Source organism: Coturnix japonica, chromosome 1 (assembly GCF_001577835.2).
Source record: "Coturnix japonica isolate 7356 chromosome 1, Coturnix japonica 2.1, whole genome shotgun sequence".
Taxonomy (NCBI): domain Eukaryota; kingdom Metazoa; phylum Chordata; class Aves; order Galliformes; family Phasianidae; genus Coturnix; species Coturnix japonica.
This window is the reverse complement of record NC_029516.1, coordinates 43,049,439-43,077,433: the sequence shown is the minus strand read 5'-3', so window position 1 is coordinate 43,077,433 and position 27,995 is coordinate 43,049,439. Positions and strand designations below refer to the sequence as shown.

General features: G+C 39.3%; 1 protein-coding gene across 1 annotated transcript; it reads right to left on the bottom strand.

The window, feature by feature from the left end:
• Nucleotides 1-5: 5 nt before the first annotated feature.
• On the bottom strand, nucleotides 6-27,991 carry SLC17A8 (solute carrier family 17 member 8). Its single transcript, XM_015859061.2, has 12 exons — nucleotides 27,597-27,991; nucleotides 20,715-20,967; nucleotides 18,541-18,659; nucleotides 15,499-15,613; nucleotides 14,940-15,027; nucleotides 12,468-12,554; nucleotides 11,561-11,700; nucleotides 9,921-10,070; nucleotides 8,918-9,050; nucleotides 7,560-7,670; nucleotides 6,078-6,205; nucleotides 6-5,520 (listed from the first exon to the last, which is right to left on the bottom strand). Exons 1-12 carry the CDS (start codon nucleotides 27,695-27,697, stop codon nucleotides 5,182-5,184), a joined length of 1,764 nt encoding a protein of 587 aa, XP_015714547.1. The 5' UTR covers nucleotides 27,698-27,991; the 3' UTR covers nucleotides 6-5,181.
• Between the last annotated feature and the right edge of the window lie 4 nt (nucleotides 27,992-27,995).

Genomic DNA, 27,995 nt, shown 5'->3' with positions numbered 1-27,995 from the left:
GTGTCTCAGGACATACAGATCTTTTTTTTTTATTATTATTATTACATACGCAGGAAGGCAGGAGAGAACAAGCAGATAGGATCAAAGTCCTAAAGCAAGAGAAAGCCTCACTGCCCTTATCTTACTCACGGCATCAACAAGTTTCTCTGACTAATTCCTTTGCCATTCATTACTCCTATGCCCAGCAGACAAAAAGCACCTGGCACAGTGCTAATGATGACTGCCAGTTCCTCAGAGGACAACTATTTTTATTGGCTGCCTTAACTATTTACTGTTTTTATGAAAGTTTTTCTTTTCCTGAAGTTGGTGCTCCAAAAATAAATATATACATATACAAACAAAGCTTTGAGCTAACAGAGATGTATTCTTCATGAGTTCCAATTTTTGCTTAAGACTTACTTACCAAAGCAGCCATGACCTGCTCAAAGAAACTCTAAATCTTTTGTGCAGATAGGACTACTGAGCCTAAAACAAGGAGAAAGGTAAATGCCAATTTCCTACAGCACAGTTTCAGAGCTCTGGCTTTGCTGAGCAGATAAATCCAGTTGTAGATGAACAAACATAGTCTGTTGGCTGCTGTAGAGACACTGAATGAGAAGTTCAATGAGTCAAGCTTTTATTATGATGAAGGCTTAAAATATCCCAATGGTATGCTCTCAGGAAAAATGTGTTGGCTCTTATTTTATTTCCAAGATATTTCAGCATGAAAGAAAACAAATCTTACTGCATTTCTTACACAGATTCCTTTCTTTCACCATATAATTCTGAATATAAAAGAGCTCTAAGAATACTAAGCATTATAAGTACTAAAACCCAAAAAGTTTGAGATAAGAAAGGACTTTTTTGCTTTCACTTCTAAATATTGCTATCAACTGGATGTTAAGATATAACTGCTATTGGTATGTGTGTAATTAAAAGCACTTTTACAAAGAAGCCTACGAGACTTCTGTATATGCATATGGATCTATATAGTGTAAGTAGTGTTATCTATATCACACACACATTCAGATGGCAAAAGAGTGTGGAGTTTTGAATCTGTCAGTTTATTTATTCCTGATTTCATGAGATTTACACTTTAAAGGAGATTGCTGAACTTTGAGACTGTTCAGGATATCAGGTCTTAACCCATCTTGTAGGCTTCAAACTCAAAAATCTGCGAAACTTCACGTTCTCTTTCCAGAATTCTGATGCTGGATTCCGGTTCTTCCTCACCCCTCTGTCTGTGTTGGCTCTCAGCTACAACTTGTATTCATTTCTTCTCTTTTTCCCTTTTTGCTTTTTCACCACACAAAATGCTCACTCCTCTCTTAAAACACAAATAGTTAAATAGAACTTCTCTAATTATGATCTTTAAAGGAAAATGGGAAGTAATTCTGTTGGTTTTTTGTTTGTTGTTTTGTTTTTTTTTACAATTTTTTTTTTAATTTAAAAGTCCTTAACATTATGACTAAACTTAAAGATCTCTGTAACTATCTGACATCAGGGGTCAATTGGAAATACTTGCATGACAACATCTGCGTAACCTTGAATTAATTTTTGCTGTGCTCCTTTCAAATTAATTATGTTACATATGTGAGACTCCTCCTGGCACTTTGTTAACATCTGGATCCTCTTGTTATGTATTTTACCCAGAAGTCTACATGTTTTTTTGGACCAAGTGATTAATTCCCTGGATAAGTTTTTACTGGGGTGAATTTTCATTGTTTCTATCATTATTTTTTCCCCCTTCTTACTACAGGGAAAAATTCATTTAACTCTTACCTACACATAAGAGGAGCATTAAGTATCAATAAGACTTCTGCTTATTGTACTTGGAAAAAAACAGGTGCTGAGGAATTATAACTGCAGCTTTGTTAAGGAAGGCCAGAGGCTGGTTTGTACAACCTGTACCTAAGACTTGCTATCCGACTTTTTCTTCTCAGATTTAAATTCTCATTCTGTGGCCTGTCTGTCATTCCACATTGATGAGAGATGGATAATCATCTAACTTGTTAGAGAGCTCAATGGAGATCTCTTTTCCAATAGAAATCAAATTTTTCTTCTGTCTATAACCAGAAACTATTTTTCCAATCAAACACTGTGTGAATGAGTTCTATCTTATGTTGGGAAACATGAAGAAGTTATTTTTGACACGGGGACAGAAAAATGTGCAAATAATGCAGTTACTGAAGTTTAATCAATATAATATCTCTCATTTGGGTTATTTGCATCCATTAGCTTAGAGCTGTGATGTTTCAGGAGTCAGGTTGGGTTGCGCCAGCGGTTTTCTTTATTCTTTAAATGTTTCATATTCTAACGTATTTTAAGAAGATACTTTCAGAAGAAACAACTTCAGTGATTGCGCTATCTCAGATCTCGCAAGAGAACACTGTTGAAACAAGTTACAGATAAAGAGGTTTAGGATACTGGAATTACAAAGCCTATTTAATCCCAGTACACTGGCTTCATTCTCAGACATAGGGTAGTGTGGAAGCCACTGAGTAGATCAAACACTTGATTAACTAACAAAGATTTCCAGGAAAGAAAAGTAATTTCCAAGTAGCGTTACTGTTTACACTTTATGCAATACATCTGAGCAATTTGAAACAGTTGAAAAGGAAGGGGAGGAAGCCCCAGTATCCTCCTGTGATTGCCTGGAGAAGCACTGTGGTCTGCAAATAACTTCAGCTTCTCAGATATTATATTCTACCCCTGGATGCAGTTACACTTAGAAAAGAATGAAAATACTTAAGTTGAAAAGCTTGTCCACAAGTTTTTAACCATTTCTTTCAAGGCATTAAATAAGCCAAACTACCAGTGAATGAAATAAATGTGCTCAGTTTGCAGATGCAAAATGAGCTCCTCACTGTAATGTCACTTGTGACAATTGTAATGCGTAACCATAAGAAATTGTAGCCGCCAGAGCTACCACAAGAGAAACAGAATTCTCACATTTGGCCATTTCTGAAATTGTCAGGATGCTTGTAGTTTTTCTCATAACAAAATGTTCACTTTGTGTTCTTCTTAGTACAATGCTTTATAAGTACTTGAAACATTATCATTGTGGGGTCTTCTCTTTATTAAGGCTGGCTAATTCTCTTCCTCTTTGCTCTCTGCCAGATTATTCTTAGATTCTTACATTAATTCCTTTCATAATACTGTTTTCCATATAAAGAGTTCCTGTAGTAACTATGTGCATTCCACATGATTGAAAAAGGAGTTATTTGGTTTGTCCATTTGCAAAGAAGTGGCCCTCTCTCTTTCATAAGATGCGGTCAGTGTTGCAAAATAGTTTAACATCATCACGTTCAGCTGTTTTGATATTCTGGTGGGAACATCTGACCACTTCCTGCCACTTAAGTCCCCAGATGTTGATTATAACCTGTAAGAAGTCCAAGCTGAAGATTAAGATTTTGAAAAAATATTATATTTTGCCCCAATAAAATAAAGTTGGGTTTGTTGTTGTTGTTGTTTTTTGGGGGGAGGAGGTTAGAGTGGTTTGTTAACAATCTGCATTGTGCCAAGGTAGGATTGCTCTGCACCACAGCAATACCTGTATCATTAAATTATCAGTTAATACCAGTTTAAAATTCCTCACTGAAGCTAAATTAGATGCACCTTCACCTCACTTTGCTTTTCATCCACGTATACTCTTGTAGACTGGATTTTGCTGGATAGAAAAGCAACCAGAGACACATGAAAAGAATTAGCTAATTTCAGGGTCTCCCTTTTTAGTTACACTTATAGAAAAGATAAATCATCCGTGGATTCAAATGATTGTAAAAATGTAATTCCACTCATGACATTCAATTGTGCTTTAACAAAACAGTAAAACGATTATTAGAGATGTTCTCATTTTGTGTGCATTACAGTGTCTGTGTATGAGAACAATAATACTGAAATATCACAAAGCACATTGTAGACTAGAGAGGATAGCTTTCAGTTGAATTTAATGAGGCAGTAATAATAACATAAGACAAATTAAATCATATCTTACTGAAATTCTCCAATCTGAAATGAATATTAATGTCACAATGAATCTGAGCTGCAGCTGTTTGCATAACATGGCATGTTCCACTGGCTGGTTCTAAAAATGGTGTGAAAAAAGCTAAAGCCACACTATACTGTACCTATAGAAAAAGAAAATTATTTTTAGACATAGACATTCTGCTATCTCTCAGATGCTACAGTACTATATCTTTTGCAACAGTGGGACTGTTGTGTTGATGAAGAAAAAGCTGTAGATCCAGAACTAAAGACTTTGCTCATCTAAATAGGCTTATTCATCTAAATAAGGGCTGTTGGGATTGAGTGCAGGTACTCTACCAGTATAATACTAGAAAAATATATTTAAATTACTTCACAATAATTAATTGAGTGAGAAATCTAATCCCAGCAGGACAATGATTTCCTTTCATAAGGATTTATAATATTGCACCACTAAAGATGGTTTTATATTCAAAATTATTTCATGCCTGCACAAAATCTTTAAAGGGGGGCAAATCTTACAAGTATACATTTAATTACCTCATCCAGTCCCTGTGGATTATACTTATAAAGCAGATTCAGCATCAGTTTTAGGGCATTGTTGAAGCAATACTGTGCCATCTCTGCTACATGTTACCTTCTAGTTGTTGAGTGACCATTAGTGGTTATATCCTCATGTAGATATAAATCTTTTTTTCCCTCCGCTTTGATCTTTTGCAGTTTTCAGTTTGATATGGGTTAAGTAGCTGAAATGTTAATCTACAGGAATCCTCAAAAGGCAAAGCAGTGCTACTCAGTGCAGATTCGTATGCCTCTAGAGCCCCACCAATCACCTGCATCACTGTGGATCCACCATCTGATATGACCTTTTCCATTGCCTGCTCAGATGAGAATAAAAGGATGCTCCTTGTTCCTACAGTCATAGGCTCACACAAGGCAGCATCTCTGCCAGGGCTGATCATTGAACAAGTACATGAGCTCTGTCCAAGGGAATCCAGTGGCAAAGTGAAGATTTCGTGTTACTTTTCCCTGTCCCACTGTTGTTAGATCTCTTCCACAGTATTAGAAATCAAGTATTACCCCTCTTGTCTAGTCACAAGGACAGACATTACACAATTGAATCAGAAAATAGTTATTGATACCAGGTGATTTGGGGCAGCTATGCAGAAAGGAAGATGGGAATAGCTGCTATACAAACCTTACAATTTCAAGTGTTCATGACAAATCTTGAAAATTCCCATTTTCGTAATGGTAAGAAGTCTGTTCTTCCGTGTCTTGAGTCACTTGCTTTTGCTTTCTCCATTCCCTTCTCTGTATTTCACTGTTTTGACTGGTAGCACCATATGTTTTCTTTGGACTTACAAAAGTTTCATTGTTCATCTCAGTTTCCTCAGCCAGTTCATCCTGATCAATTATACCACATTTCTCTTCATTCAGGTTTTCAGGGTCAGCCCATTCCTGCTTTTCTCCAGAAGCAAAAATAGCGTAGAATATTACTCCACTGTAGTGCACTAGTGCTGCGATCAGGAAGACATTCTGCCATTCTTCACGTGTCTGAAAAAAATGGTCCAGGTCTCATTACGTTTGCAGTGAAAAGAAATATTAATGTCTGAATAATACTATGAATTAGCACATACTGATAGTTGTTTGATTCTTGATGTTACAGACAGTGCAGTTTATGAGATGTAAATATTTTAAACTTCATATCAAGGGCTAACACAGTAGAAAAAGGGACAAGAAATATTCATGGAAAAGCAGATCTCTCCCTAACAACTGAGTTAATCAGTGATTGCCCAGGAGCCCTACTATGGGTGCACTGCAGAGATGTTTCCTAAGTAAGACTGATAAGTATTCACTAGCAGCATGGGCATATTGAAGAGATTCATCCTGAGGTGGTATAAAATAATACCTCCCTACACAGATAATTAGTTTATAATAGCTAATCTAGCATCTGCACTGTTGTAGAAGTGAATTTTTAAAATGACAATAATAGAAAATTGCTGGAGATATTAATGATGAATTTGAGTTCCCAGGAAAACTGAAAATTGAAAATGTCTTAATTTTCACTGCATAAGCAAATCCCTTCCCTAGGAAACATGGAGAAATGTTACCTTGTGTTTTGTCATTGCGCCAACGATGAGTGGGCACACCATGCCCGACAGCGTCCCCACGCCATTGGAGATCCCCATCAGGATGCTGGCATAACGTGGGGCTATGTCCAAGTGATTCACATTGAATCCTACAACATATCAGAGACGACAGTCAACTTTGTGCTACTGGGCCAATACAGTTTTCTCTAGCTGTTCTGGATGAAGAAACCTGAAACAGGCAGGGAATCTTAATCCACATATTTAAAGAAACGGTAATATTTTCATAGTGATAAAGATGGAAGATACAATGTAACACTTTATTCTTTTACAAAACCTGTTTTTAAATTCCTCCATGTTATGTAGAAAACATAACTCATTTTGGCTTCACAGTGGTATAGAGTAGCCTTATTTCCTGTCTTCTCATACTGGAACAATGCATTCAGGAAAAAAATTTCATGCTTGTAAAATGTATTTTTTTCTTTTTAAGAAGATATATTTTTAGGAGTGTTTTTTAAACATATTTTCCAATTCTTTAAGTTATATTTAATCAATAAGGTAAAAAAGACCCAAATGAAACAAAACAAGAAAACTCACACTGTATATAAACCAGTCAGAAAATTAATTGCCCTGATTGTAGCATATCTTCTCAGTAAATATTTCATTGGAAAATAAAAAGAGATAGTAAAAATCAGCTCAGATATTTATCATGCTTTATGTAATGACAATTAATCATAAGTGCTATGGATGGTCGCTAGAAAGGATGATTAATTCCAAGTCCGTGGGATTAAATACAGTAAAAAGCCGAGTGCTGGGAAAAATCTGTAATAAAAATTGATTTGTAGAAACGGCCTGCCATGCAGGCACCTCAAAGCTGAGTAGTACAACTACTTTCCAACAGCATAACCCCCAAAAAATGGAAGATCAGCAGTTATTTTGCTTTGTTCAATAGATCCATCCTCTTGACAGTCTTCCAGGAGGTGGGCTTTCATCTTCATTGGAAGATATGTTAGTTTTCATAGCGGAGATAGTGATGGAATTACAAAGCCAGAAACTGGTAAGCCTCATGAAACAGGCAGNTTCAGATGAACAGGGTTGATTCTAAGATACAACAGAGACACAACTGGCCGAGGAAGCACAAACTGACAGACAGGGTTGGCAGTGGGATTGCAACCAATATCACTGCAGTTCATTCCAGAGTAATTCTCTCTACCTCTTTTAAGGGATACTCATTATGGAAGGTGGCCACCACTGTAAATGGCACTAGACAGCACAAGGCTGGTATAAACTAGAAACAAAACAGAGCAGATTCTTTCAAAGCTTCATGTGCTGTACACAACACTTCTCACAGATACTGAAATAAATAGTTTCTGATATAGGAAGTAGTAGGAAACACCCTATATGTAGCCATGCTTAAAGCAAGCAATAATAAAATGATGACAGGAACAACACTGAAAGCAACATCCTTTTTAACAATAATAATGAAATTAATAATAAGATTCTTACCTGAAATTGCAAAGCCACTGAAACCTACAGCTAACACCAGAAAAGAAATAGCCACACCTTTTGTATGAGAATAACCAACCACCAAAAGCAAGGTTGCTTCCATCCCAAAGCCTGAAAATTAAACACATGGAAATAAATTACATTGCAGGAACATGCAGATGTTTATTGTTGGGAATATGCTTGCTGGAATATTTTAATATCTTTTATTGAGAATGTACTTTTTGCTCCCCCTCCCCTCTGTAAATGAGCTGAGTGACAGAATAAATAGACTCATCGAGAAGTATAGAGAAACAGTGAGAAAGAGATTCTCTACAAAACACCTTAAAAGTCACAAAACAAAAAATAAAAGATGTGGGGGGAGAAGAGAAATATTTCTTGTCTTCAGTTTCTTATGGTTGTGATGAAGTGACAGGTTCTTGATAGGTGGAACAAAAGACTATTTTTTCAAACAAGTCTGTCAGCAAGAGAAGAGGTCATGCCCAGGTACGACAGGGAACTTCCAAGGCTTTGTCTTTAGTGGAAATCAACTTTTCCTCATATTTAACTTTAGAATCTTTATGTTTGTTGTTTTGTTTTGATGGGTTTTTTGGGGGGGGGGGGTAAGGGAGTTGTTTGTTTGTTTGTTTGTTTTTAATTAATGTTGAAAGTAAACCTAGAAAAAAAATTTATTAAAAGTATCCTTTGTGAAGATGTATAGCCAAGCACTGTGGCATCTCAGACTGCAGGCATCTATCTTTCAGGCAGCCCATACCACCCATAAATAATGTAAGCCAGGAGCCAGAAGAAAAGCATGACTCCACAGTCATGCTACAGTTTCGTATTTACCAGTTACATGCAGATGCCATTGATTTTTCAGTTCCAGTGACCAAATTAAAAATAGACTATTTTGTGCTCAGTAAAAATGGGTTTGTCCATCCACCGTGTTTCTTCCAGCTGATCTCCACAGCCTGAATTTGTCAGTGGGTTCTTCTGGCAGTAGCACACAGGAACACGGCCAGTTAAAACAAGGTTGTGAAAGGGTCCCTGCAGCACCACAGGATGTGGCTAGCTTTGTCAACTCAGGTTTTCAAGATGAGGACTATTTTATCATAATCTCTTCTGAGCCAGTCCTTATTGCCCTTCTAATTATTAACAGCTTGTCTTGCCTCCTCTCCTTTTAAAAGCATGCTTGTATGAGTAAGAACTTACAGCATAAGGATGTCTAACATCAGCTCTCCATTAAGTGTTCCAGATTAACCAGCTGCAAATGCAAACTAGAGTAATTTTCACGTGTTGCAATAAAACATCAGCCAAACTATGATATCTGCACCAGGTGCAGCACACAACTGAAGTACTGTACTTTGGGAATCCAGTAGTACCTCCACAATTCATGACCTTCCTTACAGTGGTAGTTGTTAAAATATTCCTGCTCCGTAAGAAGTCAGCTATCTGCCCTCCAATGGGTACGATGATTGTCATGACCATGTGGGGAACTGCAGACAGAAGGCCAACCTGAAATCAGAAAAGTAAGTAAGCCCTTACTGCTCATATCCTTCCTTGGGATTTGGGGGGGAAAGAACAGGAATCATATATATGTAGGACACATCTTTAGCACATATCCAGCTTTAGGGATTTCTAGGAGCTTGAGAGACTCCAACATGCTCCTGTCCAGGCAGTGGCAGCTTTTCTCCCAGCTCTGAGCATCTGTACGAAAGCTATAATGGGGTTCAAGCTATATTAAATAGAAAAAAAAGAGAACTCTGCTTAAAAACACTGAAGTTGGTGTTCTAGATGAAATTTCTCTCTCCAATGATAGTGCTGGAGCACAAAACTACAACAGTTTAGCTCATTAAAGTAGATATCCAAAGCAAGGTGGTGTGAATATCTCATGGTCCTGGAGGAGTTAGAAAAACTTTCTGGTACAACCACCTCTCAGTCCACATTCACGCTCTAAAGGGAGATTGTAGCAATACTGGCTTTAATGAAGAGGCAGGAAATATCAGTCCATGGAGAATTTGACCTCTGATTGTCAATGAAATGTACTGAAAAAAAAGAAAGAAAAGAAGGAAAAATATTGCCTGGCAAGTACTACTGAGCCACCAGCATTAAAAAAAAAAAAAAAAAAAAAAAAAAAAAGTGCATTTCTATTTACTTACCTGTTAGTTTCTATGATATGTCGCTTTGTTATCAATTAAAGCAACTCTTCCTTTCTATCTTTTTGCTAATAATTTGATGCTAGCATGTTTTCACGTCTACCAAGTTTGTAAACATATGCCACCCAGTTACCTGGAATAAACTACAGAAATAACTCCAGTGACATCTGGGGATCCTCTGTCTCATAGAGTGGAGTCTGAAGGTCACTGCTTCATCTCAGACATTTACCTTACTTATTGCAAATCCAAAGACTTCTTCAAAGTAAGCAGGCTGACTTATAAGGAGCAAATAGAAGGTCCAGCTTCTACAAAAGTTAGCCACAATGATTGCATAAACTGGCATTGAAGTGAAAAATCTTTTCCAGGGAGTACTAAATTTCTAGAGGACAAAAAAGAAAAACACCAATTTTTTTGTAGGCAGAAGCACAAAGAGATGAGAAAGTATCTCCAGCATCATCATTATCCATTATATTGCATAAAATTTACACTGCAAATTGCTTACAACATCAGCCTGAATTAATGGCAGACAGAAACTTTCTTGGAATCGTTAAGACTTTTAGGATGACTATTGTGTTATCATTGCTCTGCTTACTGAAATCATAAAATTCTGTTCTGAAATCCTGCTGTTGGAACAATCAATAACAAAGTCAAACAGTACTAGAGGAAATACTGTTCTGTTCCCCAGTCTCTGTTGTAATGAGGTTTGAGACAGTCCTTCAAAGGGATAATGAAAATGTATTCGCCAAACTAAGAAACATGTAGTAACACACCAACATGCCGCTACTTACTTCAACCTAATTCATTTCAATCAGCAAAAAAGCTTGTGGTAGAGGCTTTAATTCATATAATTTGCATTGGGCATTTCTAATTTATATTTATGCTTAAATACTCCACACAGCAGGAGCAAAAAACAGTTCCGAGATCTTTTCACTTGAAATAAATATCAAACCAGAAGCCTGAATAAGTAACTATTGCAACATTCATTGGTATTCTCCTTTCTTTAAAGTAGTAGCGGTATTCCACAAGCAACTTTGTGTCTGCAGTCATGTGTGAATGCATGATGATGGTACTCATGTACTCTGCAGTCAAACCTCCACGTAGCAAGGGCAAAATCATGACTTGAAAGGAGTGTGTGTCTCCAAACAAGATCTGAGTGACTTTGGCCAAACTTCAGGAGCATGCCCAAAAGGGGAGTCTGATACTTCATGTTTTCTCTTACGCTGTTCTCCAAAACAAGTAGAGGAGCAATGTATTGAGAAACATCTTTGTTTTTTGCCTAATGCAAAAATGAGTTACTTAAAGGAATGGATAAAGTTAGATAGGGAAATAAGTTTTGCTTGTAAGTTGCCAGGGTCCTCCTGAGGAGAGAAGTCTTAATACAGAGTACTGAGCTATTGTGGGAGAGAACAGGGCAGAAATCCCAGCCTGAGCTCTCAGAATTTCAGTCATCCTTGGCAGAAGCCCATAGGGCAGCTAGATAATTTAACATCTGGAGCCAGATCCTTATTATGGTATTTCCATTAGTTTGGGGATTTATTTTAGAACAAGTATGATAATTTCTCAAGAACATACCAGAATGTGTTGTTTCCTGCTCTCCCCACTCCATTCCCCTCCCTACACTATGGATGCTCTGTAAACCAAGAGCTGAAACAGCCCTGCAAGTTTTGTCTGTTGCTGAACTTGTCCTGTACACTTGCATGAGCCTGATCCTGAAGACTTCATAAAACAAACAGCCCCTAAACTTCAACAGAAATAGTTCTGCTGCTCTTATGAAGCTAACTGTAACCATCTCATTATATGCTGATGTTATGCAAAGAGTTCACAAATTATAACAAGTCACTGAAAAGCTGTTTTGCTTTTTTAACTTACATTTGCACTAGCAAGGCTGGCTCCTTCTCCAATACTTGTTTCTATATACACTCTTTCTTCTCTGGTTATTGTTGGGTGTGCAGCTGGACTCTCATATGCATGAAGAAGCCAGAACATGTACCAAACAATCCCAAACATTCCTAGAGAGGCAGGAAAATCAAAACTCAGTTTTAAAAGGCAGTTAAGCTGTACTTCTATATCTAAAAGTGTTAAGGCTATTTCAACAGCCAATTAAACCAAATCACCATTACAAAATATGCTCAGAGAAGGGAGAAAAAGTGATTCCCAACTCTGTACGTACTGCACACCTGTTTGCAGAGCATTTGAGCATCATGTTGCTCATTTGACACCATACATGTAGGGCGTAGAAAAGGAATAAGCAAAGTTTTACGAAGAACTAAGGGATGAAAATAACAGAATGATCTTAACACGTTCACATCTGCATACAGACCTTCACAATCAGAGAAGACACTGAAAACATCTCAACTGCATGGGACAGATTTATCGTGGCAGGTTTCTGAAGCATTAGGCTCCCCATCAGCAGCATATTTTGCTGTACAGGGTGCTCTGAGTGCTTGTGCTACAGAGCAACCTGCACAACTGCAACCAACCCTGTCATGGGATGATCATGTGTCACTACCACCAAGCATGCTACTGAAAGCCAGTGTTTCCTCTTGGTCCTTAACATCATGGGCTGTAGTCTGGTCATTATGATTTTAAAACATGCTACAACAGATTAAAAAACAAAAGTTTTCAGAAGCTGCCATAAATACAGATTAATTGGGAAGACCCACTTACAACCATTTCATTCGTCAGAACAACTTTGATCCATACCTATAACACAGGCTTAACAAAACTGCAGGCAATACCAACTGAGGACAGGAGATACTTTATGTTAACAACTCACCATAAATATAAAAGACCGATGACCATCCTATATATTGTACTAGCACACCTGCCAGTGGCATGGCGACCACTGCACCTGCATAGGACCCTGAGAAGAAAAAGGATTGAGAAAACATATCAGTGGTGTTAAATGAGTCCAGCCCTACTACAGGCTGGCATCATTTTCTTTTTTTGCGGACATTTGTGATGGGATGGCAGCTACTATTTTGACTGGGATGGAGAGACAGGCTCTTTTCTGAAGTGGGATCATCCAGCTCATTCTGTAGCCAGAATTGTGCCCTCTAGATAAAAGGGATTCACAAAGCTGACACTGATGGCATAGCACCACACAGGTGTAACTTTTAAGATCTGAAGAGTGGATTCCCCCTTATCCCTGTCAAATATGAAGTAAACCTCAGAGAAGCCAACAGCTTGGATTTCATAAGCCCTCTCGGTGTCCAGAAATCCCAGTGGTTGCCGATGTGCTGAAAAGCTTCTGTCATGGCTCAAGTCCCACCACCCAACCAGCACTATGAGTGGGGGCTCGCATCAACCCTGAGTCTGTTTAACCGTGCTTAGTTTATGCCAGTGGCATAAACGAATATGACAGAATGACAGAATAAATAGCCTAATGTTGGCAAAGGGCTATTTAAAAAATAAAAGGAAAAAAATGGGCTGTGCCAAGCTTTTCAAACCAGCAAACATACATTACTGGTGAAATATATTTCTGAATGACTTGCAGAAAGAACTGAGAATTTAAGTACCTGGAAATACATGAACTTTCCAAGGAGGATTCATGTAATCTGGACATTTGGCATCAGCACAGAATAATCATATGTGAGAAGTGTCGCTTTGAATTATTTTAGGAAATAAGAAACACGTGCTGTTGATGTTATTGTATGCTCTGTTAACAAACAACTATAGCCTAAAGCTACAGGCAAATGCAGAAGTACACCATTCATTATCGAACACTTCTCATTGCAGAGACCCTTTGACTCTGTACAATTAATTCAGTGTTCTTGCAGAAGTAGTGAAGCCCCAGGCAAGAAAATAGAGAAAACAGGAACATGGCTAACACAGGGCTTCCTAATCTTTCCATCATCCCTGTTCACCTATAAGAACTAGAACTGATGACCTGTAGCAACTAAAATGGGTGCTGAGCTACAAGATGGATCTTTTTCTATGCACTGCTGGGATTTCAGCATTGGGTGTGGAGGAACGTCTCTTTTAGTCTCCTCCTTTGCAGAAAATTGAATCTCCTAATCACTAAATGCCAGAGTGACCTGTAGTAAAAACAGCATTCCCAGAGTATTAAAAGCAAATACTTTGTTTCACATTCCAGTCCTTTTTTTTTTCCCTAATATTCCACATGCATTTTAGCTCTGCATTTTGCTAAGCTTTTCAGTCCCACAGCTAACAATTATTTCCTGTGTCTTATATTTCCTACTGCATATTCTCTCACACAGTCGTTTGTCTTTAGCTGGCTTTACCCCACCAACAAGACTTATTTTCTCTTTTCTCTTCCTCTATTTTCAGCTGCTCACTTCTCAGAGCTTTACTATTTGATTTCTCTTCAGTACTGTTAGACACCTTCTCACCATCCCAAGTTCCCTTTTACAAGTGGGAAAGGACAAGAGAAATATAGAGATGTGTGTCTTAGAGGGTAAGAAACAACAGACCAAAGTAATGAGTATGACTTTTCCTTCGCTCTCAGCACAGCCCATCTGAAATTACAGCATAAACATTTCTGCTCCACACTCTGGACCTTTTAGGGTATGAGAGTGGAGGAAGTGCACTTGGATTGTGACTTATCTTCTTCCCATTTAGCCCTCTATTCAAATCCACCCTGGAGTCAATAAGAAGATACAAGCATTCACAGCTTTCCCTGAGATCAGCAGCTAGGCTGGCCACTGAAATAAGACAAAGAAATGAAAGGGCCAGAAAGGTGTGAGAGTCAAAGTAGTCTTCTCTGGAAAGAAAATGTGGTAGCACAGAGTGACCTGCAACTTTTCTTTTCAAAACCTGCTACTCAGAGGATAGATTTAAAAGAAGAAAAACCCTTTATTTTTAATATGGATATGAATAAAAAGAGAACAGGATGTAAAACTCAGTATTTTTCCTGCTCCCTGATTCATAGAAAGACCTAAGTCTCTTGTCAAAGGCTAGAAATGGAATGAGAGGATTTTATTTCTCCCATCTTTCCACTGGATTCCTTTCCCCAAAGCATTCTGAAATTTCCTAGAAGCCACCTTCTAGAAGTCTGTCTGCCAACAGTAGGAAAGACACAAGCACAGCAAAGAACAAGGCTGAGCAAGCCCTCAAGTCCTTTAAAATAGTTGTTGAGTGCATACTTACTTAGAATAGTCAGTTCAATGCATATAGCAAACAGAACGCCTAAAGACTGAGCAAACAAACAAAAAACAAAGAAAAAAAAATAGCGAGCCATAAAGTAAGTAATATATATGTCAATACATTTATAAGCTTATCAACTTACCACAAAATGATGTTGTTGCCAACCTGCTTCTCTCCAGTGGAGGAGCCCATTTACTCCACATCCCATGGCAGGCTGGGTAGGTGACGCCCTGGCAGACATTTCACGCATCATATGATTTGCTTTCACTGCATTCCTACTTTAAGCAGTTGCTGAAAGAGTTAACCTGTCTAGCTCATTGTCACTACATGGGAAAGGTTAAAATAAGCCTGGGAGAGTCTTCCTCTAGGGGGTGTGAAAGTGGCAAACTAACTTGGATAATCACTTAAATGGTAAGGTGTCCTGGCTTAAAAATGCTGCTTAGCACATGCAGTGGATGGGTTAAATAGACAGAACTAGGTCTATCTGCAGTACCATTAATCTGTTATTTTAATTCCTTTTAAGATAAATTTAAAAATATAAATCAATATAAGAAAAAAATTCATCACCATTAAAATACCAATGGAAAAATAAACACCGAGTAACAAGAAGAACTGTAGATGGATCAGAAAACCTGACCAAAATGTTCATAACTTTTTTTAAAAACTGAACTTCCCCAAATGAAAGTGGTGAATGTTGTTACCTCCACCAGGCCTTGCAGAATTCTTACAAACATCACACAGCCGTAATGTACTCTTGCTGCAGAAGGGATGAACATATTCAGTGTAGATGTTAGAAAAATAGCTGCTCCAAACACCCTTTGAAGAAAAGTATCATAAAAGAGAATGTAATTATTATCTGCTTTCCAGAAGCAACGCTGTTCTCAGGTACAGTCTCAAAGACAACTTCTCCACTACTCACCAAGTCACCATCACAGACAGTTGTAAATTTGCCTTGTTGGCAAAAAGGGTAAATACACATAAAGTCACTGCATTTTCTTCCCTGAATGAGACAGGAGTTTTATGCACACTTAAACATAGGGTTTTTTTTATCCTCTATCTCAGAGGATGAGACTTGGGTGTAGTTGCTCGTGGCTAAGCTGTTTACATGAGTCCTCAACTGAGAGCATTATTCCTATTCCAGGAAGTACTTGAATTCTTTTGCATCAGTAGGGTTTTGCTTAAATCAGGTGAAGTCTCGTTCGAGTGCCTTACTGAAACGTGGGAATGTGTTGATTATTTCCACTTCCTGCTGCTAAAACTCATAACAGCACGGTTTGAGATCAACTCCTTCCCAACATCAGTTCTCTAAATAATAGTTAAAAGTGTTCTTTGCAACTGTGGCGTAGAAGTGGTGCTTCTACAAGAGAGCTTCTGTAGAAGACATGATATGAACATTTTGGTCCCTGCTCGGGAAGAATACTTCCTGCATCTGGGTGCAAGTCAATCAGGGCTCTCCATGCACCTGGGGTCTCTGGGAAATCTTTTGCAGCCTCACAGAGGTTACCATCCATTAGAAAAATGGGCAGCAGAAAACTCTGTGTGGTAGTAATAGATCCGAGTAGCATCCCAAAAACTTCAGGACTCTCAGAGGCCTGGGGGAAACACTCAGAGCGGAGTCTGTCTCATTCCCCACAGTAAGTGGGAGTTCTTCCCAGTAGAGACATGGGCTTTTCTCAGCTTAACTGAAGTGTGGTGCAAATTTAATGCATTGTATTAATAATTATAATAAACAACTGTGATGACAGACAGGATGGACACGTGAACCACAGTGCAGTCATGGGATGGTTGCAGGCTTGCATACATTTTCACACCTTGCTGATGGAAGTCTCAGGTTCCCTTTCTGTACCACAGGCAGGGTTCAGTAGCTGCCACACTGAATACCACGAGTTCATGACTACAACATCTTTGGAGGATGATAGACAGGAGGATCCCCTCTCAAATCCTGCTACAGCACTGAACACTATTAGAACTGGAGGAAGGAGTTCATTCTGCAGATTGAAAGCTACATTGGCTGACAGCCCTGGGGACCACAGCATGTTAGAATATGGGAGGTTAGGTCAGAACAGTATTGTCTTATCCCAAGACTGGGGGTAACACCTGAATTTCATCTCTCCCTTGTGGCAGAGGTCCTCAGCTCCTGGCTACACTAATGCTAGCTGGCAGCACACTGCTCTTTGAGGACTGCAATTCACATTCCTTTTACAAACTGCTCAAACTCAGTGGTGTTGAACAAGTTCTGAACTGGCTTATTATGCCTGTGGAATTTAACAAATGACAGATGACACTTCAAGCTTCATTCTGACACTGGAATGGTATTAAATATTTAAACCAAAATAATGACAGCAGAAATATTTTCTCCTTTTTGATTTTTCTGCCAAAGACATATGCAGATCTCACTATGGATGGCTATTTATCATCTTCCATTGAAAAATATTTGTAAACTTTTAAACCTTCTGATCTATGGAGGAATTAATGATAGCATTATAGCACAAAGAATTTACAGTCAGAGACCATTGTTTTATTTTGTCCTGTACACCTCTTGACAAAAGCAGCAGCTCATGCCTTGACAGCTCATAACCCGAATGACAACAAAGGAATCAACACATGAACACAAAAGCAAAGGAGCTGAGCAGGCTGACAGAGGGAAGTGACAAAGGAATTAATCTGTATAGAAACTGGTCTGAAAATCTGAAGTGGTACACAAAGCCTGTAATCGCATCTTGACATTTAGGAGGCTGCTTTCAAAGCCAAGTAAGATTTAGCCAAGAAATAAGTATTATTGAGAGCTCTGTTTATGATCAGTGAAGAGTTCTGCACCTTGTGTCTTCCTTGCCATGCGTAGAGTTACTGGTTATGTTATCATAGTGCTACTGGCCATCTCAGGGAACTACACCAAGTTATGTAGAAAAGTAAGTTATAGAGCAAGTGGAAGAATGAATAAGCCATAAGAAAGAGGGCATGCTTTACTACCCAACATGCTAGCTCTGGGGATTGAGTTTCCAATCTTTGCTACTTCACTTAATGGCATCTCTTAACACACTCTTAAATGCATCATTTACACTGTGTTAGCACCAGCCACTCTTTTGTTACTAAGAGGCTAAGCAGTGTTTCTGCAAATAGCCAGCATCTTTCCAGCAGTTTCCAGCCTTCAATCCCAAACAAGCTGGTCTCCAACATGGCCAGGAATACACCAGTTCTTTTCAATTAATTAACATATTCTCTGACCACCATGATCTATAGCCATCTGCCATTTAACATCAAAACAGCCTTTTCCAGCAACAGACTCTTCTGCCCAGCAGTGTGCCATTGCCAGAAGCTGATACCATGGGGTGCCTTATGTTTCATGTCTCCTTATCACCACCAAACAATCAAGAAATTATGTTAGGACACGTTTTAGGATAAGCAGTAACTCAAAAGGACATAGTCACTAAATGGTCCATGAACTTTTTGGTGGAACACAGATCTAAACAAATTTTGACTTGTATAAAGCAACTTACATGGTGTCAGGTGGTTTTAATGCAAAAACCGTAAAACAATATTTTCCTCTGTTCTGAAATCTGCTTGAATGCCACATTATTATACCCAACTATTTGCATTAATGCTGGTGTGGTGGAGGGATTCCATGCATGTTTATGGTTCCACAGTGCTGAGTAGGATTTAAACAGGTAACAAAACACTCTATACCTAAAAAACAGACATTTGTAAGGCTGTAAAGCTTAACTATTTGATTATTGTTTTCTAACCTGTTAGCAGCCAATTTGTTTGCGATGAACCCTCCTGGAATTTGTGTCACAATGTAACCCCAGAAGAAAGAGCCATGTATGAGTCCCACTGTCTCTGGATCCCAGTTGAACTGCGCTTTCTGTAAAAGAAACAGGAAAAATGTAAAATGAAGTGCACTGATTATGAGGTAAATGCTATTTGCAAATCTCCCAGAAGTTGCTCCATTCTATAAATCAAGATAATCTCTTTGCACTGGTGTTACTGAGGTTGAATCTTCTCCCATTCATGGCAAAATGCTGTCAAATTGCTAGGTGGAATTACTGCTTCTTCTCTGACAGGGTGATTAAGAGAAAAGAGTTTCAAACAAAAGGCAGCTGGTGCTGGTCCTTCACCCTTAGCTATTGCCATTGCTTCCCTTTGGACTGCTTATTCTTGAAGACTTTGTTTTCATGCCTGCTCAGCATTATAAGAAGAACCTGCTGCTTTCAGTGGGCACATCCATTACACAAGATTGCTCAAGCTGGACTTCATCTCACCAAGGCAAAACTGACCATCCAGCGATTACATTAAGTAGAAACATGGAAGCAGAAAGCATTTATGGAAGAAGGGGGAGAAAGGCTGACATCTGAAGAGGTGATCTAAAATTAAAGCTAGGTTAATGCTAGCTGGCTAGTGTATCTTGTATAAAAAGTGATGCCAATCATAGGGTTGGATTTGGGTACAGAATACCACCCACAGACAGGTTACAGATAGCCAATAATATCTACAGCTAAGAGAAATACTTCCACAATAAAGGTCATCCTTGAATACCAAATAGTTTCGGTCTTCTCAAATCTTCCTGATTAAGGGCATTTCTCTGATCAGTCTGATTTAACATACTCTGTTCAGAAGAGGGATAGTCAAAACCCAGAAAAAAAACCATATGAGAGTGAACAAAAGGTGACCCAAGGTGCCCCTCCTGCCCATCATTCTGGGACATCAAAACAGGGCTTGTCTCAGTACAATTACACTAATGTAAGGCCAGTGTCAACATTTTCTCCTTGAACCTCTCATTCAGAACTGTTCAGGAGAAAAGAGAAACCATGTTGTTTTGCATCATGATTACTCTTGGGCTAATCACATGGCAAGGAAAGGTGGCTGAGCATCACAGCACAGATAGAGTTATTCTGAACTAAAATTGTCACAAAAACATGACAGAAATATGAAAAAGTGCTGGACCCTGTAGTCTTCTTTTTTTTCGTATTACTTTGTTGTGTATAGAAGAAAGTATATAGAGTTGCAATTCAGTTTGTTAAATCTCTAGTTTTCTACTAGTGATTTTCAACTTAGTTTCTTAGTGTTAATATGTCAGTGCTGAAACTTCATGAGACTTTCATTAGAGAAAATTCCATTATCATTCCATTATCAAGAGTGGCTGATGCTCAGACAGAACAACTTGGTGGTGTTATCTCAAGGGAAACATGAGAAAACATCAGGTAAGAGTCAGTATTCCTGTGAAAAACTTGTTATAAAAGAATCCAACAAGTAAATTTTATACATGCAAGAACTGGTATGCATGATAACACAAAGCTGTGCCAAGGCAGGACTGGAGAAACTTAGATACGCTTTGAACCTACAGTTCATTGGGTGCATTTTTAGGAATTTGTAGGCATCTTCTGTGAGCCACATGCCATCCATCACAAATTTGAGATAGCTTGGCACCTATTTCCAATTTCTTCTAGACAGCACTCCCTGCTGTCAATAACTTGCAACTAACTGTTGCCCTATTGCCAGTAACTACTTAAAGGTCTTGAAATTCATTCACTGATCTGAATAGATATCAGTGAATTCCTTCTGTAGAAGCATCAGGGTGCATTCACCTGAAGGACACTAAATAGTAAAGACTTCTGCAGCTGAAACAACACCTGTCTACAACTGAAAGACTGGGAACTTGATAAACATACAAGCCAACTCAGTTCTCATTTCAGCTATTTACTCTCTGTATGTCATTGCAAATGCTCATACCTCGTGGATTTTTTGTGCGACTTAAAGACCTAAATAAGGATAAAGAACCTATGCATCTGTAGGTATCCCAGCTTGCGTGTCTTCCTGCCTCAGTTTTTGACCTATACATGTGCTGTCCTTCAATATGGGGAACTTCAACAACTCTACAAAGGAGTCCAGACAGAACAGGAGAAGGAAGATGGCTTCTCACCTGCAGTTCTGGTTTGCCATTAATATAAACAGTACTATTGTTCACCATTTCCACGATGGCAACACCCAGATTGCACCGAATTCCAAAGGAAATGCAAAAGCCCAGGCCACTCATGATGGCAATGATGTAGCGCTTGGGCAGTCCACAGCAGTAGCAGTCACACATTTGCGGCCTGCGGGCATTGGCCTGCACAGGCCTCCCCTCTTCTGTCAGTTCAATGTGATCCTCCTCGATGTTGGTGCCATCGATTTTCCTAAACAGAAGAAGCAAGAGAAAATGGAAATGCCTTACTGTGAAATATAGATGGACAATTAGGTGCTGTAGTCAGCTGTTAAAGCACCTCTGAGTGAGGGGAAAGATGAGATTAGAAGACACAGCATTAAACCGGAGCTAAACTCTTCCTTTCCTAATATTAATTTCCAATGCTTTTGTTTCAAATGCAGTACACAGGCTTACCAACATGCTGAAACACTTAAGCACACAGTTAGCTCCAAATGTATGATTGCCCTCTGAACACCACCTGCAAGATTAGGGTTAAGTGTTCTCTAAAGGAAGGCCTTGATCAGCAGCCCTGCTGTGAATCAGTGGGTGCAGGATCCAGCTTCTGTTGTGTCCACCATGGAGATGCTCTCACCACTAGTAAAATATGAGCACAGACTTAATATAAAAGAAGCCTAGCTTGGTGCATAAGAGGATGAAATGATTTAATTCATTCTTTTCTCATAAGGAGTAACTTATTTCCTTCTTTCACACATCTGGTCTGAAATGTATCTGAAATCTAATGCACTTCAGTCTTCCATATAATATTTGGCTATTAAAAAATATTTCCAGAGCATGTATGGATGGGCTACACCTGGCAACCTACACAGTGGTTGGCTGGCTCTTTCGAGAGAAAAGTTTTTGTTTAATCACAGCTTTCTCCAGTTGCTGTATGTCTAATGTACTGCCTATAATCTAATGGATGGTATTCCATACTCAAGGTCTTGCAAGTACAGATGGACTGCTGCATGTGGATTAAAATAGAAAATTCCACTTTAAATTGTTAGCATTTCTAGCTTCAGAGCTTCATTTCTAGCTTCAGAGCTTCATTTCTAGCTTCAGGTGAATCAACCAGTACAGGTTGGGTGATACCCTGCTGCAGAGGAGCTCTGCAGAGAAGGACCTGGGTGTCCTGGTGGACAACAGGTTGCCCATGAGCCAGCAGTGTGCACTCGTGGCCAAAAAGGCCAATGGCATTCTGGGCTGCATTAAAAAGAGTGCAGCCAGCAGGTCGAGGGAGGTGATCCCTACCCCTATACTCGGCTTTGGTAAGGCCTCATCTGGAGTACTGTGTCCAGTTCTGGGCTCCCCAGTACAAAAAAGACAGGGATCTCTTGGAAAGAGTCCAGCAGAGGGCCACAAAGATGGTGAAGGGCCTGGAGCATCTCCTCTGTGAAGAATGGCTGAGTGAACTCGGTCTGTTTATTTTTGAGAAGACTGAGAGGGGACCTGATCCAGGTCTATAAATATCTGAGTTGTTGGGGGGCAAAGTGGTGAGGCCAGACTCTTTTCAGCAGTGTGTGGAAACAGGACAAGGGGAAACAGACAGAAACTGGAGCATAGGAAATTCTGCACGGATGTGCGCAAAAACTTCTTTATGGTGAGGGTGACGGAGCACTGGAACAGGCTGACCAGGGTGGTGGTGGAGTCTCCTTCTCTGGAGATATTCAAAACCTGACTGGACGCCTATCTGTGCAACCTGGTGTAGGGAACCTGCTTTGGCAGGGGGGTTGGACTCCAAGATATCTGGAGGTCCCTTCCAACCCCTATATATTACTCTTATTTTCATTGTATAATAAAACTCTCAGAAATAATAAAAAAGCATGTTTGAATACATCAGTTCATACTTCCAGGAAATACCAGAATTGAGATGGTTATTTGATTTAACCCCTTGCTCAAAACAGTGCTAACTGCAAAGTTAAATTGGCTTGGTTTGGGCTGGAGTGGGGACTTTGCATTAAAGCAAGGTAACATAGGAAAATGATAGAACTATGGTGTTATTGAAAGTGACTGAGATCTTGCAGTCCATTGGCAAAGAGACAACATTGGTGGTGAAATGAGAGTACAGACAGAAACACCGTGAGGCACTTTAAAAGGAAGACCCTATATTTTTGTTGCTCTGTGTGCTTGTGTCAGTGGGTGTAAACCATATGAAATGTCAAAAATGAAGAAGACAGGAAGAGAAAAGATAATTGAATAATTATTTCTAGAGCTGTTGTTAACTGAAATGATCTATTAACAAACAAAAAAGTACCATTATTGTCTTACTCCAGCATAAACTGAGTGATACTAAATGAATTAAAGCATAATTCCTCCTTGTTTTCTTTTTGTGCTTTTACCACTCTGTCTGTGTCAGAAAGATTACACTTCAATTGGTGCATCATTTTTGGGTGGCTGGTAAAGATCAGACACATCATCCAAAGCAAAAACATCTGTTCCTTTCTGGATGCTTTCAGCAAGCTGTCAATTCACATAGGCATGAAAACATCCTTTGACTCCAAATTCAACTGTCGGGAGTGTTGGTGCAGGAGGACCAACATCGCTTCTGCAGTGGAATTAATAGTTTTGCTATTGTATTCAACTGCTCATTAATAAAAGCAGATTGAGAACTGATTCACAACCTCAGAATATTTGGAATCTTGAAAGCTTAGTGTTAACCCTTCTACTATAGCAGATTTGTATCAGCGAAAAGAGTTTTGCAACAGCAGTTAAAAAATGAAGCTGGAGCAAAGTGTAAGCAGTGCAAGCATTCACAGAGTCTGTGTTTGACCTTGTATTTTGGTCTTATGTCACTGAACAGTGTAGACGTAGAACGAAGGTATGACAAATCCATGAAGGATGAGAAATGTATCTTCCATTTGATCAGTACCTCGAATTGTCCTTTTTATACACTAATAATTTAGAAGAGAGCTGTGCAGAAACAGTCTTCTCTTTAATTATTTGAACAATACTGGAGAACATTTTGCTGGGTGGGGATATGTTTGCTTGGTATTTATATCCCTCTGCTTCTTTCAGCAAACACGCAACACTTGGCACGTAAGAACATCTTGGCTGTTTGAAAGTATCTACATCTATATTTCATACCCAAATGTTATAACTACTGCATGTAACATTTCCATATCTGGTGTTCCTTCTCTTCTTTTTAGAAGGGCCTTAACTCTCAATCATGCACATTTTTGGAAGAATGAAATTTTTAAATTTTAATTTAATTTTAATTTTAATGCCACCTATTTATTTCTGTGGAAATGACAGCAGATACAAAAAAGAACATAATAACACTATTTGATAGAGCAAATTCTCATCTATAAAGCAACCTTTTTCAACATAGTCATCATTTTTAGCAACACATTTTTGCCAGCTGTGAACAAAAGCTTGCATGCTGGACCAGTGGAGGTGACTTCACAGCTGCTGTCATTACATCATTGCTAGGAAAACACTGCTCAAACGGTCCAGTTTTCACTACATCCACATCCACTGTTTGGTCTCCATAAGCACACAGCAAATATCAATGGGTGCAATGTTTTCTACACTGACACACCTTTGCTTTATTCTCTCTTCCATGACAGATGCCATTCTGTCATACAGCCCCTTTGCTACCGTCTATTGCATGCAAACAAAACATAATGGAATATAGGTGGGAAGGCCCAACATCTACTGCCATACCACCAACATTCACCTCCAGCATTGTGGACCAGTAGAAGAAGATAGGATACATTATTTTTGGAGCAGTCCTCATCTATTATTGGATTTAATGTTATTAAATCCACATTGATTGTACAATAACAGGAAAACATCAATGCTTGCCATGTATTAAAATGCTTTCTCAAATTAATTATACCAGACTACAGCTCCTAGCCAGCAGCAGCCATAGGCGCTCAAACTTCACAACCACATATACAACAAGAGTCATTGCACACAACAATTATTGATGATCCTCATGTAATTTTAGAATTCTACACACTGGCTATTGAAAAATATCCAAAGGCAGATACAGTCATCTGAAATCTCATCTACGCTGTGGATTTCTCTGTGTGACAACTGTCTATGGCAAATCCTGCAACTGTTGCAGTAGTTCAGTGTTGCAGGCAGAGGAACCCTGTCTAACACAAGAGTAGATGACCGAGCAGCTTCAAGTTGCAGTTTTTAGCAGGCTGGGATATCTAATTATTACAGGCAATCTGCGGGTGATACACCTAGCAGGGCCCAGACTACAAACAGCAGCTGTGTGACACAACCCATGTTAATGCTCACATTAACAATGTTGTTATTGGCAGGTGAACCTGTTTGGCTCCTTCCCTCTCTGTAGTAAGCCCACTGCTGTCACTGACTGACCAAGGACTCCTGAAATCCTCCAGATCAGAAGAGCCCAAGATTTTACTTGAATTCACATTTTTTTCTTTTCATGCACACAGATGGCCAGAAGTGTTTGTACCTGTCAAGAAGTTCTGCAGAAAAAGTTCTTTCTTCTGGGAAAGTTAAAGTGTTTTCAGAGCTCCAGCATTACTCACCCAGACCTCGAATCCTCTATATCAATTTTCTTTGCTGCCCTGATGTATTTAACAAATTAAGAACAAGCCCCTTTTTGCATCTGGTGAATTTATTCCTCCTGCGGGGAGGCAGTGTGTCACTTCTGTCACATGCTTGAGTATCAGAACATCTCAATCTTCAAGCAACTACTATGAAGCAGGACCTGGTAGATGGTCTTGCCAGACACCAGCTGCTGGATCTTCTTTCTTGTATGATGAAATGTAGGCAGAAGATATAGGCTCATCAAATTTACCAAAGCTAAAGGTACTTTTTCTAGCCATCTTGCTGGCTACTACAGCCAACAACATACTCAGAGACCTGACCTGTGTTAATACAACTTGCCACCTATAAATGTGAGAGTTAAGCTGAACTCTTCATTAGTTTGCAACATATCAGAGTTGGTTAGCAAAGCTGGGCTCACAACTGGAAAATACACACATACACTACCACCACACGATAAATAAGAATATACTCCTTTTTATAGACTAAGTTGTGGAGAGTTAACTTCAAGTTAAAAACGCTCGTGTTTCCTTTAGAAAACTTTGGATGTGGCTGTATGTTTCCTAAGAGACTGCTAAACTTGTGGCAGTTCTTGCTTGGGTCTGATTGCAGACAGAGTAAGAAAACACACATCATTTGGAGTATTTCTGCCACTGACCAGTACACCTAGGAAAGGCACAGGCATACCTGCGTTTAACACAGAAAATGAAGAAGTTCAGCAAACTTTCTTGTATGTCAGCTCAGATCTGTTCACACTGGAAACAGGTTGCCCAAGGAGGATATGGATGCCCTATCCTTGGAGGCATCCAAGGTCAGGCTGGATGTGGCTCTGAGCAGCCTGGTCTGATGGCTGGCAAACCTGCACGTGGCAGGGGAGTTGAAACTGGATGATCATTGTGGTCTTTTTCAACCCAAGCCATTCTGTGATCTGTTCTTCTCTGATTCAGCAGCAATGTTGATGAAGTTTGGTATCAGTGCTTTTAGCAGGGCATTCCTGATGCATGGCTACAAGAGGAGAGCAATCCAAATCATCCAAAGCTTGTGTGCCACAGGAACATGGCAAACCCTCCATACTGGCACAGTGAGTACTCACTAGATACAAACCCTGAAAGAATTTGGGTAAGTTAGCAAAGGAAGGCTGCAGTACTTAGAATGTGTGACTGAATGGACAACTCCTCAGAACTGTGTGGAAGAAGATACTCCATTCAGGTGGTATAGGAACAGTGCAACTGGCAACATAATGGTGAATATTAGTAACTTTCACCAAAGTCTACATGCATGTTTTCACATACAAACACAATGTAGTATGATATATGTGAATTACTGTACATTTTCATGTGATAAAATGCACGTTCAGGTGTGCCAAGAATTGTATCTTAACTCAAAATAACTTTCCCAAGAGAAAGTAAGAGGTTACACACAACAGAAAATCAAAACATTACAAAGATGTAGAATTCAAACGGTGCCCTAACCTTTGCAGAGATGAATGACACTTAACATGAAGCATACCAGCAGTGCTGAGCTCCCTGGCTTCCAGTTGTCCATTGCATATCTCAGTGCTGCCAGCAGCTACTCCAATAGAAACAAGCTTCCCTGTAAACCAGCAATCTCGTTGACCAAACTAACCATTTGTCACATTGTACTTTCATTTATCCCAAACCAAACATCTTGGTTTACTGTCTCAAAAACTGACAGATTAAGATACAAATCTTTAATCCTCTTTCTGCAAACAAACAGCAGCTTTTCCTGATTTCCTTCATTACTCTCAATATGTGCACACATGGATGCATATACACAGCCGAACTTGGTACTTTATTTGTTTTCTCTTACCATGTTAGTAAGAGGAAAAAAGATTCTCCAGAATTCCTCTGTAATTTAGGAATGTTAAATCTGATTTCAAGAGTGACATCATTTGGGACCGTTAGTTCCCATTAAGTCACCAGCTTTTCTCATGCAAGTTAAAACAGAATGATTCACATTTCATCACACAGGGGTTTTCTTCATTCATTAATTCATGCATGTTGTAACACCAGAACAGTATCTTATAACTTATTTTTTTGTAGGAGAAGAAGAGGTTGAGCTGACTTCTCCCACATCTTCACCTCTCTTTTGCTCGATATAAATATTCTCTTATCTGCAGCCACATGCTGTTCCACACTGCTCCTCTGGCACAGTTTGCTTTGCAGAGCAGGGCGTCCCACACTATGGGGACTCAGTAATTCTGCAACTCTAAATTGCTTAATATTCAGATATTTTTTTTGATACTTCATTTCTCTTTAAGCAATGAAACCAATGGAATTTGCTATCAGATTTTACCTTCGCAGATTCCCCAGTGAGTCGCTAACGGTGTTCTTCACCTCCTCCTTTCCTGGGTTCAAAAATCTTTCCTTCAGCGAATCGAACCATTTGAAAGGCATCTTGTCCTTTTTTTCCTCAGGAATTCCCTGATGTTAACAAGCTTTTGCTTCTGCTGTCATATTTCCCGATGCCAGACTCAGGAGCCTGTGCCGGTCCCCTTGGTGACCCCTAAAATAACAACCACTTGCTCAAGAAAGGAAGACAGAAAGAAGAATTCAGAGCAGATCTTTGCAAGCCAGCAGGCCAGTTTGGGAGAGCCGTGGCGTGGAACCTCTGGCAGCACTCAGGGTCTCGGCAGCACACTTGCAGCAGCTCCACCATGCATCTGTGCACCTCACGCTGCCTCGCCAGGGCTCG

Bases quoted from the DNA above. Each gene is read 5' to 3' on its own strand.
- SLC17A8 (XM_015859061.2), bottom strand. From the start codon at position 27,697: ATGCCTTTCAAATGGTTCGATTCGCTGAAGGAAAGATTTTTGAACCCA. The intron at 10,071-11,560 runs GTAAGTTAAAAA...TTTGTCCTCTAG, and splicing joins CCAGCCTTGCTAGTGCAAAT to AAATTTAGTACTCCCTGGAA. The intron at 7,671-8,917 runs GTACTACTGGAT...TTTAATTTTCAG, and splicing joins GAAGGTCATGAATTGTGGAG to GCTTTGGGATGGAAGCAACC.